General features: G+C 44.7%; 1 protein-coding gene across 9 annotated transcripts in view; it reads right to left on the bottom strand.

Annotated features, from left to right (window-relative positions):
- Positions 1 to 15,407, bottom strand: part of relch (RAB11 binding and LisH domain, coiled-coil and HEAT repeat containing) — a 38,016-nt gene extending 22,609 nt beyond the window's left edge. For 3 of the 9 annotated variants that reach the window (XR_007382609.1, XM_048977156.1, XM_048977157.1), the window contains exons 1-6: positions 14,848 to 15,407; positions 3,981 to 4,070; positions 1,241 to 1,312; positions 1,068 to 1,123; positions 864 to 977; positions 350 to 541 (exon numbers count right to left, since the gene is read on the bottom strand). Coding sequence is in view for 8 of the 9 variants with exons in the window: in XM_048977156.1 (XP_048833113.1) it covers positions 350 to 541; positions 864 to 977; positions 1,068 to 1,123; positions 1,241 to 1,312; positions 3,981 to 4,070; positions 14,848 to 15,307 (984 nt within the window). In the remaining variant the exon portion in view is untranslated. The remainder of the gene's footprint in view (positions 1 to 349; positions 542 to 863; positions 978 to 1,067; positions 1,124 to 1,240; positions 1,313 to 3,980; positions 4,071 to 14,847) is intronic. The other 6 variants (XM_048977154.1, XM_048977152.1, XM_048977153.1 and 3 more) reach the window with 3 other exon arrangements.
- Positions 15,408 to 15,693: the final 286 nt, after the last annotated feature.

Consider the following 15,693-nt stretch of genomic DNA (forward strand, 5'->3'; position numbering starts at 1 on the left):
GCATACTTGTCATTTTTAGCTTTTTTTGATTGCATTCACAGATTTTTTGAAAATCGGGTTTTCCCTTAAGATGGGTATTAACTACATTGGGGGGACATTTGGTCCCCACAAGGTAAGGTATACCTGGACCGACCACACACACACACACACACACACACACACGACAAATGTAACTTAGAGGCATCAATTTAACAAGCTGGGAGTCTGTTGACTGCAGAACCTGCAGGAAACCTAAACGCGGAGAACATGCAAAACGCTGGTGTGTGAGGCCACTGCACTGAGTGCTACCCACAATGCAGCTGTGCATGTGCCAAAGTGAAACAGGGCGGGTCGCTCGATGCTGACACACCTGCGGGAGCTCGGTGTTCATCGATGGCTGCGGCGTGCCTGGGCTGGACGGCAGCTCGCCGGCCTCAACACCCACACCGACGTCCACCGTATCCCGGGGCGATGGTGGGCTGGCACCACAGTTCCGGTAAAGGTGGAGGAGGTCAGGGGGTTTTGGGATGTTCAAGCCCACGTCATCCCATAGCTCAAAGTCCTGCGGAGGGCACACAACAACGAATCAACATGCTTCCCTATCAATAAGCAGCCTGGAGATTTACTGCTTAAAAAACAAAAAAGAAAGATTTCAGTACGTCATTAAAAAAAAATTACAAGTGGTTTTGATAAAACTTAATTTAGGTCTTACTAATGTATTAATATTTATGTACACATCAAAATATGAAAAATCTAAACATTTAATCCTTAAATTACACTTTCAAAATTCAATTATTTATTGGAAAAAGCACGTATAGCCTATCAAGGACACTTACTTATGTCTGCTTACTAGCAAAAATATATTGCAGTCATTCAGAAGTTACCTGATCATCATTTTCATCTGAGAATGTGATGGACGAAAGCTTGTAATTGTTTTTCAATAAATACTCGTTGACTAGAAAATTTAATGCTCTTTTCTCAAGAGGGCGGATGGGTTCCTGCAGGAAGAGGGGACGTTTAGCGTCAAGACACGAAAACATCGATACGCATGTGACACCTCCAAGATGGGCTGGGATTGCTATCCCTACCTGAATTTCAGGGCTGGATTTGAAGTTCTTCCTCTCCTGCATACGAACATCACTCTCTGTAAGAGAAAAAGAGCAGCCGTCGGTCGGCCTGCGCACTGCGCCACCGGCCCAAGGAGCTTGAGCGGCTCTCGAAGCAGAAAGACTTGAAGTAGTAAAAGTATAAAGTACGCCACCTGCTGCCTGAGTCAAGTTGGCCCGCAGAGCCTGTATGGTCTCCTTGGCTTTCCGTAGTTCAAACTCCAGGACTGGACAGGGAGTGGATTAAACACACACAGGCATCCAGCCAAGAAAAGGGAACAAAGAAATAAAATAAAAAAAGAAAACACAAAAAAGGGAATGACCATGAAAAACAAAACCGAACAAAAAATGATACACTCTCTAAGAAGCTGAATAAAAAACAAAGAAGGAAAAGAAAATAGAAACAAACAGAAGGGCATGCAAATTATGGTGGAGAAGCAGAATGGTGACCACTTTCCATACTTTTTCTGAGATCTTTGAGCTTTGCCTTTAACAAAAATACTCCTGCTGTCTGACCAGGGCTCTTAGCCTTAGCTTAAGCATTATAATGGAATGAGATTTTTATTTATGTTTGTTTTAAACCATTTTAGTAATATGTTACCTTTCAAATGAACAGCTGTTATTTAGATTTGTAGGTACACTGAGGACCAAACACTAATAAATGGGGAATCAGACAAGTTTCTTTCGACACACAAAATGGATCCATACACTTAGTGTGTCTGAACGAAAAATAAATTGAAATACACTGGAGGTTAAACAGGGCACAACTGCTCCAAATATGCCACGAATGTTACTTAATCTTCCACACTGTTTGTCAGGTTAAGATATGAGAGGACCATTCTACGTCGATACTAGTAAGGCCTGAAATAAGACTGAAAAGCGTAGGTTGTCTGTAAATCAGTCTAGTGCTTAAAAAAAGGCGGGAAAAAATCAGCAAAAAATTAAAACAGAATAAAATTTAAAACAGCTTTCAATGTGGAGGTAAACACAGAGAGCAGTCAAACTACAACTGGGCAAAACGGGACAGGATGTCACTGGGCTGAAGGTAACAGAGGTCCACAGAACCCCAAAGGTGGGTACAGCAGACAGGCATGGAGAACAGAGGACGCTTTGCATGACTGTGCACTGACGATCTGCGCCCCCTAATGGTCCACCAGGCGGGCTTTTGGGTTCCTCTCCCCTAAGCACATTACGAAGGCCAGGCCCACCTTGTCTGTCCCAACCTGGACCCATTCCTGTATATCTGGACCCATGTCTTTGCGGTTGTCAAAAACAAGAAGGAGGTAAGGGACCTTGTCTCAAGGTTAGCTTGGGCCAAGTAGCGGAAAAAGTTGTCGTTGAGGCCAGTCGTCATGGAAACGTACAAATCAATACACATATAAATGACGCAGATCAGGAATGCACAAAATGCAAATACAGATGCAACAAATGGAACAACTCAAAAAAAATAAAAAATTAAAAAAAAAGAAACTGAAAGACAGGTGGGATTCAGTAGAAGGGCTGCTAACTCGGATGGTAGCTGGTCCAGTATTGGAAAGAGAAAAGCTACGTTTAAATTCTTTAAAACCAGAAAGCCAGATCTCCCGGAGTCAGACAGCAGGGGTGGAAAAAGAGAGGACAGGATGCATCCCTCTTTCACACCCCCCCCACCCCAAAGAAAGGCCAAGTTCAAAAGGTATGGAGGCACCACACTGCTTTCAGCGACTAAAGCTGAACATCTACTGCATGGACCCCGAAGCCCCCTTAAACGGCACCCCAGACTTCTAATTTTACTGCCATGATTTGCCAATCTAGCTAACGGGACGCATATAGCATCGCTGTTTTCGGAACATGCCGTTATAAAGTACATGCCGAAATCTAATTCTGCTACGGGGTGAAAAATAAATAACGAAAATAACTGACAAAACAACCAAAGACACAGCAAGAACAATACACATTTCTACATGAAATATCATGGTAGTATTAATGCATTAATACGGTTAGAAATAAAGGGTCGTTTGGGTCAATTTTCATCAGAAATAAATGTGCTTTTTCAAAAATTGCTAAGACGAAAATCTATCACTATCATTAATAGTATTGATTTAAATTTTTTATTAGTTTGTGGGCAGCTCAGCAGTTCAGGGATCTCACATTGACATAGTTTATAAATTACAAATTATTGTACTGATAGTTCCTACTCGAACCCAAACAAACGCTTTGGAGTCTGCGAGTAGTCCCCGTGTGAAATTCTACATACCTGAGGTTTGGTCAGACTGCCGTTTATAAATTGCCCTTAATCTGTGTGTGCCCTATATGGATAGTAAATCCTGCCTTGTGCCCTATACTTCCTGGGGCAGACTCTAGGCTTGCCCTGACACCAAACTAGCCGTTCTAGAAACAGACAGGCCGTTGATAAAATATTAACGGCACTTCACTCCTATCTGAAGGCTTTCGCGAAACCTCCGAACAAACGCATCAGTCTGTAAAAAACACGCACAGGGCTAACGCCTGGATCTGTCCGTGGCTCGAGTCTCCATAAAGGACACTGTGACATGTGATATGCACCTCGAGAAGATGACCCGAGTAAAACCATGACATCTAACATCATCGAGCTTATTAGGAGGAAAAAAATAAGTAAACTACCAAGACTAAAAAGAAAAACATGTGACTAATTCTCATGATCCGCAAGAATTTAGAAAAGGTCCCCCTCCGCCCCGTCACTTGTGCTACATCGGTCTTTCAAATTCCTGACAAGGATCCATATAGGGCAGTAAATACTCTATGCTCCCCTGGCACATGCACGGACATAGTGATTGTGATGCTCACTTCTCCGAATCACTAAGTGATGCTTTTCCTGTTCCCACGTCCCCACCATCTCGCCTCTGCCGGCACTTCCTCCCACAAAGTTCCCTTTACCTGCCACACGCTCGTCCGATTCCCTGTTCCCGTCGTCAGAGTAGCGGGCAAAATCCAGGGAGTCCAGGGTGCTTATGCTTCCGGTTCGATCTGAAATGGAAACGAGTAATGAGTTTCCCCACAGCCACTGGTTGACTGGCACATTAAACAACGAGGTCACCACAATCACTCTGACTCTCACCTTTCTTTAAGCATTGTAGGTGACTTGGCTGTGGGGCCACCCTTTCAGGGGCCCCATGTGTGCGTGAGCATGGATAATGATAGCTTTGGTGTTGAGAAGGTCAGGGGCCTCATTCAGTAAAAATATTCAGGGGCCCAACTCTGCTTTTATGTGGCCCTGTTTGTCTCGTGCTCAAGTTTTCCTTTGCAGGAAATAAGGTCTGGACACATACCAAAGAGGGGCCAGGATTACTGAGGGATTCACTGCACAAAAGATGGTCTGTGATGGAGTGATAATCATCCTCCAGCATCTCCCATGCAGGTGGCAGGTGGAGATCCCTTCATGACAGCCATCCTACAACATCCACCTGCAAAAGCACCCACTGCTTCCCATTTCCATCTCCGTCGGCTGCTTCCCAGCATGAGGTTTAGGCCCAGCAAAGGGAGACAGTCCCGCCCCTTGATTGAGGTATTCATCTGTTCCGAACTGGGTTACCGGTGGCCTGCATGGTGCTGATTACCCCCGGAGCAGTGCATGGCGGCTTCCCAACAAGTTGTCGCATTACACATTAAACAAAGTCTGGATGCCAAAAGGTCCAAATGCCTAAAGCTTGATAAGTTGTGTACAGTATATGATCACTTCAAAATGAGGCTATGGATCTTGGGGGCGTGAATTTGATCACGTTTACTGGTGGAATGCATGGATAGTAGCATGAAAAATGGATGAACGTGCATCAGAACACAAAGAAGTAATCACTCTCAGAGGTGCTAATGGTGATGAAACGTTTTATGCAATAACCACTAACAATACCGTGCTAGGGGATGCATAGTGTTCCTCAAGAGCAACGCGTTCCACACATGGTGATACCGATGTTCCATTACGATGGTTTGACTGACAATATTCCGATTTTACGATGATGCGTTGGCAATGTAATTTCAGCGGTCACACTTTACAATTTGATCTGTTCCCAGGCTAGTGACATGTCGTATGATGGCAGGATCCATCCAGCCACGCATTCCAGTCTCTGTAGTGATCATGAACGTAAACATCTCATGCAGTGTTTAACAACGTGTCGCACGGTTTCTTCTATGTTTAACCAGATTTATTTACTTATTCAGTGACAGTAGCTATTTATTTACTTAGTTATCATATCATATTGACATTTGAAGTGTTTTCAACTTATGCTGGATTCATCATCATGTAACCCCATCGGAAGTCGGTGAGCATCTGAGTTATCCTCTGTGGCTCCACCTCTGAACGTGATTGGCCAAGAAATACAATGAGTGCTGTTAAAAATGACAGGAGGTCGGGGCACGTTAAAATAATATATGACACTATGTCCCACAGCAGAGTTGAGTCAGCATATTTCTGCAAAGTCAAGGGAGGCTGGTGCGAGTGATAACTCTCACTACCACCTTTGCATGATTCTAGCAAAGCTTGAAAGACGGAAAGTGGACTGATGAGTCATAACATCTGGCCTGACTGATGTTTTTCAGAAAAAGGGAAAGTGCGTGAAAAAATGCAAAGATGTATTTGACTTAGACAAAAAATAAATTGGACAAATACAAATCTTACAGCACATTACTTGGTCAAAAAAAAAGTGGCAGATTTAGTTACGCAAAAATATTCTGGGGGCAGAAAGAACAAAGATTGGTTCAGAAAGAGAACCAATCAGATTGTAGAGGAGGTGGGTCCAAGGAACTTGAGGGGCGGGACCACGACATTTGATTGGTTGATCCCATCTCCGCTAGTTGCTTGGATCAGAATGTTTTTATAACCTCATTTACAAATGAGCCTAAACTGAGTGCCTGTCATAATGAGTCTAAAATTTTATCTCAAAGTAATCCAAGACAATTGTTTATTTGATACTTAAATTCTTTTCCTGCAAATCAACAACAAACACCTAACTTGTCGGCAAATCCTGGGCTAAATTATGCTTTAGCTTGGTGTGACTGGCACCGGCTGAAGAATAATCTGGTGTGAAGGGCAGGAATCAGGATTCACCAAGGCGTGAGGGCAGCCGGCCCCGCCGCGCCCCCCGCTGCCGGCCCCGCCGCGCCCCCGCTGCCGGCCCCGCCGCGCCCCCGCTGCCTGACCCGCCGCGCCCCCCGCTGCCTGACCCGCCGCGCCCCCGCTGCCGGCCCCGCCGCGCCCCCCGCTGCCTGACCCGCCGCGCCCCCCGCTGCCGGCCCCGCCGCGCCCCCCGCTGCGCCCCCCGCTGCCGGCCCCGCCGCGCCCCCCGCTGCCGGGCCCGCCGCGCCCCCCGCTGCCTGACCCGCCGCGCCCCCCGCTGCCTGACCCGCCGCGCCCCCGCTGCCTGACCCGCCGCGCCCCCCGCTGCCGGCGGCTGTCCCAGAGAGGTCCGAGGAGCATCCCATCTGTCATTCCAGCAGGAAGTCAGACACAAGCGTGTCCTTGTCATCAATGGGATATGAGGATCAGCTCTGCAGCTCAGGTGCTTCTCCAGAGAAGGTCCATGCTTGGCAAGAGCCATGGAGTCATTTTCCCACATTCCCACATTTTTCTAATGCTCGCGATGCTCACCGCCAAATTTCACAGCCTGATTTGATATCTATAGCAAACTGGTTCTGAATCTGGTCCTCAGCCACACCCGGCCAGACTTTTGTCCTCGTCCACCACCTGCATGCCTGAGGCATAATTAGTCCAAAAGTAAAATCTGGTGTGTAGGTGGTGGAACAGGATATAAATGTCGCCCGGTTGAGCACCTCTGGGGCTTTGAAAGAGCTGAGGCTGAAACCCAACCGGCACTGTCAACTCGGAAGGCGGCGCGAGGTCTGGGGAGACACAGCGATGCTCTCTCTGCACCCTCATCGGCACGGCAGAACTGGCAGGCAGGCTGTTGTTTTTATGATTAACTGCACTAACTGAGGAAATAGCTAGAGCACAGACCTACCGTTGCTGTCATCAGCAGCAGAGATAACCTTGCCAAATCACCCGGTAAGAAAACTATATTTTATTCTGTTTTTAGTACACAATACATATTAATAATATTCAGATTTTTTTTTAACAATGGTAATAGTATTTCAATTCCATTAAAGTCCCCACAGTAGAGTGATCAATAGCTTCCATTTTAATTAACAGTTTTTTAAAATATTTAATAATTGGTAAAAACAACTATATTTCATCCTGCCAATATATGTTGGCTAACACACACTGTGTGTCTGGGAAAGAGAAATATGCCGGAAGATATTTTGGAATTACTCCATCTTCTGCTGAAGCAACATACTGAAATTCAGCATCCTGAATTTTAATCCACAGATGAGTCAATTAGGCCTAGTTTCAGCCGGGTGAAGAAGATCCATATTGGACTGGACATACGTCGACAGCTCTCTGGGCTGCATTTTGATTGGATTTCCTTCGCAGCATGCAAATGAGTATGCAAATGTGCCAGCTCTGCATCCTAACAGGTCAGCCCGTGAGAGGTGTGTCGCTTCAGGCTGCTGCTACGGCCTAAAGCTATGGGCTGACAGGGATATTGTAGCGGACAGTGGAAATACAGACGTTTAATCTGCTGTTATGGCCCTCGGGAGGTACGCTTACTTGAGGGATGATGCCAAGATTTGAACAGGAGAAAGACGACACCACACAGCCATTATTTCTGGCTCCTCAGGTTCTTCAGCAGCTCCCAAAGAAATATTAGAAGGCTCTTACTCGCAACCAATTCACATGATAATTATTTATAATTAATAACATTATTATCAGGTCCTTTTATTTTTATTTTGCACTGGTCTTGTCCAGAATTGAACTATAGTTCATCCTATCCCCCATGCTTGAAATACTGCAGAGAAATTAAAATTCAAATCGTGACTATTAATTGCTGCTATTAAAACACAGAAACCCAATTAGCCGTACACTCGTAAAATCCCAGGGAAATCATTTTCAGTCCAAGAAACAACATTCCAGCTACAAAACTATTAATTGTTTGCCTCAGATTGCATTTGCAATTTACCAGGATGGCAACCAGCCAGAACAGAAAAAAAATAAAATCAGAGAAAAGGGTCACATAAAGATTTTACTGTATGCCAAAGTATGATAAAAAATACTTTACATTCCTTGAAGGTATCACCAAGGTAAACTTGCGAAAAGGACTTTAATTCTGATGGAGAAATTACTGACTTGGCAGAAGTTTGCCATTTAACAAATTCTCTTGGAATTATTTTGTTCTGCCCTGTGCTTGTTTAATTATAAAGAATACTTTCCCTTAACCAGTTCTAAGACTTCTAAAGTTTTATTCTTCTTTGTTGGGATTAGTCCCAAGAGATTGCAGAAAATGGCTGGCGTCCGCATGCTAATTTCAAACCCTGTTACAGCTCACACCGGAAAAGGCCTCACTACGCGGTGGATTGACGAATGCTTGTCGTTTCCTTGGCAACCCCAGGTAGGCCAATCCGCAGCGTGATTCAGGCCTGCGTCTCCGATTACAGCACACAGGGCCTGTCATCATCGACCGGCAGGTGCCTGGGGGGGGGCAGCCATGGAGAACGTTCAACAGGGTGTCGCTAACTGCTCTCTCGCCCTCTGCTTTTGTGGCCAACAGTTTGGTAAGAATAAAATCCCTTAAGACCCCAGCTCTCCTGTGTGATTTGCTCTACTCATATTCCAGAGGCCGGCTTATTGGCTGCAAAATTTGCCACGCATTTTAACAAATAGTTCTCCGTTTCTCTGAGTTTTCCTAACACGTTTATTTAGCATTTCCCAAATTTAAAATAATTATTTAGTGGCCTGGAGTTCTGTTGTTTAAAACGGGCCAATACACATTAACAACCATAAAATACACAACCTGCACAATCTTCCTTGATCTTTACTTCATTAAACCCTTGAATTGCCACTTATTTTTTATTTTACCAGCTCCAAAGCGCTCCTGGCATATTTAAATCACTATCTGAAGCTGACACTCCCAACTCATCATGCCTCTTACTGTTCACCCTGCCAGGGGGGAGGGGGACTGAGCCCAGTGATGACAGGCTGAATTAAACAAGCAGACTCTGACACTGGGCTTCTTTAAAGCCAAATATCAAACCCTGATTATGAATAACCTCCTTTAAGGATTGATCTTGATTCCTTTCCATTCTGGGGTGGAAGCGACTGGTCAAACTTGTGAATTTCATAACATAGTATTTGCAAAACTGTCTGAATACTTTTTTTTCTTCTTACATTGTTTTAAGAATTTTTACAACAAAGATGATACTACAAAAACCGACAGGATAAACATTTCCTGGAGTGGGATGTTTTCTTTATCCTTTGGCTTGATGTGTTTTCTATGACAGTGGACCAAAATAGGCAAACTCAAACACACTGCCTCACTTTTATGACAATATCACTCAAAAATGAAACAATCAGAAGTGAAGCACCAAAAACACATATTAACTCTGCATCTAACCACTTCTTACAGCCAATGAACTGAGATCTCAATATGCTGTTAATATACAATGGGCTACTGTTATACATTAACTAGAAAATAAACACATTTTTTGATAAGGGGAGCACAAACAATTCAATTGTTTTTTCGACTAGGTGAAAATACAAATGTATATCATCTGAGATCGTGGTATACAGGGCAAAGATGATTTTATTTACTATCAAATCAAAGGTTTGAGTTGTCAACAATATTTTGGTTTTAGTTTGGCTTTTAACAGAAAGGAAACCATCTTCAAAGAAACTGGGCTGAGTAATTAAACATAAAGAGAAACCAGTAAACTGCAATCCTGTGAAGACACCGTCTCTGACGGCAAACTGAGGCCGACGTAAAGCAGTCGCCAGGCGGCCTTGTGACCCATAAAGCTTTATATTTTATCTGAGGCAGAGAATCTACGCTCCATTTCCTGGTGCTGGAGGAAAAGATTTTTGACTGTATGTTATGCTATATCATGTAGTGAAGGTCCTCTCAAAGTTGGCAGACAACGTTCTTACTATACGTTAATGGAACATTATTTCTGTGTAACAAAGGTTCTGTCAATGTCAGCACAGTAAAATGATGTTCAGGTAATGTTAATGCAGTTTGTGTTGACAAATATTGTTGTATAATAAAACATAATTTTATAAAAGAGCTATATGTGTCTACTGCCAATGAACCAACCGGCCTGCAAGCCATGACCTTTGATCTGTAAAGTGGCAGAGTTACTTGCTGCCCTACCACACCCTTTGTTCACTGTTATATTATTAGTCTTAGTTGCAGGTGGATAACGTCCTGGGAACATTAGGAAAACTATACACTTTGAAAGTTTCCATACCTTGACTGTAACATTAAGTATCTAGAACGAAAAACTGTCAGTGGGGACATACTTGCTAATTTAGTTAATGCTTTATTTTCTATTTTTTCTTCAATTCTACCTGAAATCTATAAGTGAAATAATGACGCATCCTGAAGGGACCGTAACAAGCAGGTATTCAAGGGAAAAAGACAGATGGAAGAGAGAGAAGCGAGAAAACAAACGAGAAGGGAGGCACTTTCAGCGACAGAGAGTATGGCTGCCTTTTTGCCCTCTGCAGCACTGCAGTAAATAATAACGTATAAGATGGTTATGTGTCATCAAACAGTCCCAGTGAGGCACGAACTCTAGAGCTGCTCCCATTGTAATATTTGCCCTGTTTCGTGGCGGCCGACCAACGCCACAGAGCTCAATACAATATCGTGCCTAAACAGGCACTTAATCAGCCAAAACATGCTGCTCCAGAACGTGTCAGGATGAAAAAACCCTTTGGCAGAGAGAGACAGGGGAGCCAGCGAGCCCGCCTTCCTCATCTGAAGAGGTGCTCCCCCTCCCCTTGGCTCAGACATATAGCATGCATGGAAAGCTACAAGCATGCTGAGAGGCATTGAGTTCATCTAGAAATCGTCAGAACACAAACCCAGATTTTCATTCATACAAAACTGAACTGCAGAAAACCAGGGCTGCTAACAGCTTTCTTCACCTAGAGCAGCACTTGATTTTTTTTACTGTTTAAATATGTGTGTTGTGTTACTGTAAACCTGCAATCTGATCTATCGATCCATCCCTCCATCTACCCATCCATCCATCCATCTATCTATCCATCATTAATGCATTTAATTTCACACCAATATTCACGACTGCATAAGCTGCTGGAAGATTAACGAGCGGACAGACCTTTGTTTACGTATTTACACTGTACTGAATAATTGCACACATGCGCGCGGACATCATAACACCAGAACCGAAGGGGCGTTTGCTGCTTTTGTCTTCTTGGCACTACGCCAGGTCCAGTCTGACGTCAAGCCAAGGTGTGCTCTCTCATGCCCAGTGTTAAACAAGCTGAATGTCATTTAAAAGCCAAGCACTTCGGCTGGCCAGGTCCTCCATTTAGAAGGTCAACTCGACTTCTACAGAGTCTACAGGAGCAGGACCCGATTCATCTTCGGATCCTTTATTTAATAAGAACACTGAGTGGAGAGGCAACCACGGAGAATGACCTACAAGTCCTGCATATCCAGACTAAAGGTTCTGCACACCTGGATCAAGAACAAGAAATGGTCTTTTTTTTTTTTTTTTGCGTTTTGAGCAGCATGCCAAAGGGGTTCATGGAGGGAGAGGCATTCATTCCATTTGTGTTGACAGATTTCGGACTTCTTCCTTTGTGCTGTGCTGTCAGTTCGCGACCATAATATAAAATGGTATTTCCCAATCTGGTCCTTGGGGACACTCAGACAGTTCATGCTTTCGGTTCCTTCCAGCTCCTGGTAGGGAGCAAAAATGTGGATTGTTTGGCAGGGATCTGGGAGGGAGCATAAATGTGGACCGTCCATGGGTCCCAGAGGACCAGGTTGGTAAACACTAGTATAGAGGTAATGTAAGGAAAAGTACCAATGACTAGAGGGAATAGAGAGTTTTTAGGATGGCAATATCAATTTAAGTCTTCATGTTCATGGACGTCTAAAACACGGCATAAGGATTCCATGAGTCCGAGAGAGCCGAGGACATCGGCCATCTCGGAAAAGCGGCCCCTGAAGTCTGTCACCCTTACTGTTGACCGCGGGTAGCCTTGAGATGAAAAGAACGTGGCTGACATCATAGAGGTGTCACGTTACAGCCACCGGTAAGTTTCACGCTGATCGGCTGGGCAGCAGCTGGAGGTACAAGCGTGATACGGGTGGCTGCCCCAACATGGCGTCCATGGAGGCCCTGCACCGTGCCGCGCGGACTCAAACGATCACAGGACTGGGGCCAGATCCTGCCATGATGGGGACCTGAGGTGTCCATGAAGCACTGGACAAATTTAAGTCCATTCATGCTCCTTGACTGGTCTGGTACTAAGATGTTCCCCGTTGGCCCAAACCACTCAGATGGAGAATTACCTGGTTATACCACAACCTAAACCAAACTTACTAGGATAATTAACGGCAAGTGGAAGCCTGAGGGCTCCCGCATATTTAACTATTTCATTATAAGAAACCTTTTGAAAGGAATCTTGGGACATGAGCCAAATGCACTGTATTACCCGTCACATGCCACATTGCATCACCTGTCACCGAATCCAGGGACTCTTATAAGCCAGTTTCAATGAACCTCCATCAGATGGTTCACCTTCTGACACTGGGCTGTACTGACAACTCTTCATTAATGCATGAAAACTCCAAGTTAAAACATACAAGACTATTCCATCCCAGCCTCTGCTGCTTAATGAGGTTTTAGGGCAGGTTGGCTGGGGAGATAAAGACAGGAAGTGTGGCGAAGTGACGGAAATGTGACCCGGGGCTTTGATATCTCATTTAAACTTCGCCAACTTTAAGAAACATCATAAGCACAGCACTTTCACTTTCATTTTCAGAGCGACTACATATGTCACATGATGGCCATGCAGTGGGTAGTACTGTTACCTCACATCTCCAAGTTTTGCATGTTTGTGGTGGTCCTCTAGAAAACTCCCACAGTTCAAGAAAATGCAAGATAAATGGCACTTCTAAATTGCCCATGGTTTGCGACTGTCTGCATTTATGTGTCTTACGATGGACTGGCACCCTGTACCCTATCCTGTAGTCCCCTTTGCTGCCTGGGTTAAGCTCCACACCAGCAACTTGCATGGATGGATGGATAAAGTACGAGTGTCTGGTTTACATCTAGATCATCTGTCTTTATGCAGAGACACAGGTCAACGTGGTTGACCGCAGGCAGCTGGTATGATCAATTTCCCCTTCCAGGTCTTAGGATACCATCTTATCCCTTGCAAACGTGAGTGGCTTACAGAAACATGGAAAACCGTCATTGTGTGCTAAAAGGACCAGAGTGAGAGCCAAACTCCTTCACGTGATTGGTTAGGCTGCTACGAACCATGCTAGGTGATTGTACCCGATTTGATATCTGAGATGTAAAACAGAGACGCTTTTTTCAGGCTCCAAATTTGCAACACTTCTCATTGTTAACACATCACTCATAACACCAGTTCCCCAGTTACATTCCTAATAATTTGAATATACAATTTCTTTCCATATTCAAAGTATGCCATAGGAACAGAATACTCATAGAATAACCTTATCTGATGACCTGTTTTCAAACAATGCTTTTCCAGTTAGAGCTATTGTAGTTTGGAGATGGCCCCTTGAAATATATAGCAGAGCAAGCACTGAACAAGGGTATGAAACCATGCCTATCAGTAAACTTATCTTTATACTTACAAGGTGAAGGATATTAGAGAGCATAGGGCTTTACCACAATACTACCTGAGTATCAATCTTATTTCAGTAGCATACATTTCTTCCAGATTGTTTTTGTGTAGCATCCATTGGCTAATAACGCACATCTGCAACGATTCTTTTCTGATTTTCTAAGTGTGTATTAAAATGTGACTTTCACACAGTGGGTACTGGCCTCAGGAGCAGCCATTTGGCAGTTTGAATTATGAGTTGCACACTTAAGCAAAGCATTTTGAGAGATGTCAGCTGTGCACAGTCTAATGTGGTGCTTATTTGAAGGGGGGGGGGGGCATACAGGGATGAGTGTTTGCTTAGAAACGAAATAAATGCAAACATGGGAAAAAATGAGTAAGGAGCAGTCACGATTATAGTCAATGGCAACAAGTGAACCGCCAACAGCCTTATTAATATTGTAAAGACTTACAAATATTATAATTGTTCGTATGATCATAACTGGTAATATTAGTTATATGCTATTTATGACTGGTCCGGGACTTGTGTATTATTGAGGAAAATTAAGTTTAACACCCACCCAGCACCTTGCTCCAGTATCACCTTTTTGGTGACCTGAAATAATAACCGCCGGCGGGAGGTGGCGCAGTGGTTAAGACTCAAAATCCTTAAAAACCGTTAGCAAACATCCAGCAACCGACAGGTGTAACCTGTTCAAGACGCATTGTGTAACGCCTGTCTAGTGAGATGAAACCCAAGCACTGCATGACAATATTAAGAAATTATAACCTACGGTGGAAATGCATGTTAATGCTGCACAACAATTACGTAACACTACGGAGTGCTTGTACCACCTTTGCAGTAACGGTATGATTGCCTATCCAAAAGTACATTTTTATGAAGGATCAGTTACAAATTCCCCGTTTCCATGTTAGTTCCCGCAGACACCAAGACAGCCCTTGGGTAAATGGTGACAGATCTGCCATCTGAAATCCAGATACTGGTGCTCCAACCCACCCACTACCTTCCAGATGAAAGGATCCAGCATAAATATAAATCGTTATTTTTTGTCAGCGCCCGGTACTTACTAAGCTGTCCGGCAGGACCGAGTACTGGCTCTTTGCAAGCCGGCGGAGTGCCACTCTGCCTTTCGAAGTTGCCAGGGTTGGAGAAGTAATCCCGCAGCCGAGGAAGCTCCCTGCCCGCTTCCAGCAGCTCCGTGTGCAGCTCCAGGGCCGTCAGGATGTACTGATCCCGCAGCAGCTGAGCCGCTATCGCATCCACAGACAGCCGAGTCTCCCCGCTCCCTCCCGCAGACACAGCCGCAGCAGCAGCACCCGGGACAGAAACACTTTCCACCCCGGGGCTCGTCCTACTGCTGGATAGCAGCGACGCCCCTGGCTCTGAATCCGTGTGCGGGGAAAGGGCTCCGATGCCCAGGCCCGGTGCGACATCGCCCGGGCTGCGTCGTTTGTCGGGCCCATCCGTCCTCCGCTCAGCCTCCTCATCGGAGTCACTGAGAAAAGGGTTTACGCTGCCCGCCGCCATCTTCCTACGTTGAGACACGGCAAGCCAGCCGCCTAGCCCGCTAATGGTATTTCCAAACGGCTTCCTGAACGGCTGACTACCTCCGCTAGTTCGGCGAGAAGGAGAGATCTGATTGGGCCAGGGCACAACTCCGCCTCTATGAAACGCCCACTGCCCCCATCATGGAGACATAGGATTGGATAAGGACAAGTCACAACTCAAGAAATGGGCGGGGTGAATTGACAGCTACTCTCTGAATGCCAACACGGGGAAAAAGACCGGGGATACTACCCTTATCAATTTTTAAATACCGTTATATGTAACAAACATTTTATTATCCTTATTGCACGTTAAAAAAATGTAAATATATATTTTTAAATAGAATGTTTATTTGCTACTCGTGAACT

The sequence above is a fragment of the Brienomyrus brachyistius genome, chromosome 15 (assembly GCF_023856365.1).
Source record: "Brienomyrus brachyistius isolate T26 chromosome 15, BBRACH_0.4, whole genome shotgun sequence".
NCBI classification, from domain to species: domain Eukaryota; kingdom Metazoa; phylum Chordata; class Actinopteri; order Osteoglossiformes; family Mormyridae; genus Brienomyrus; species Brienomyrus brachyistius.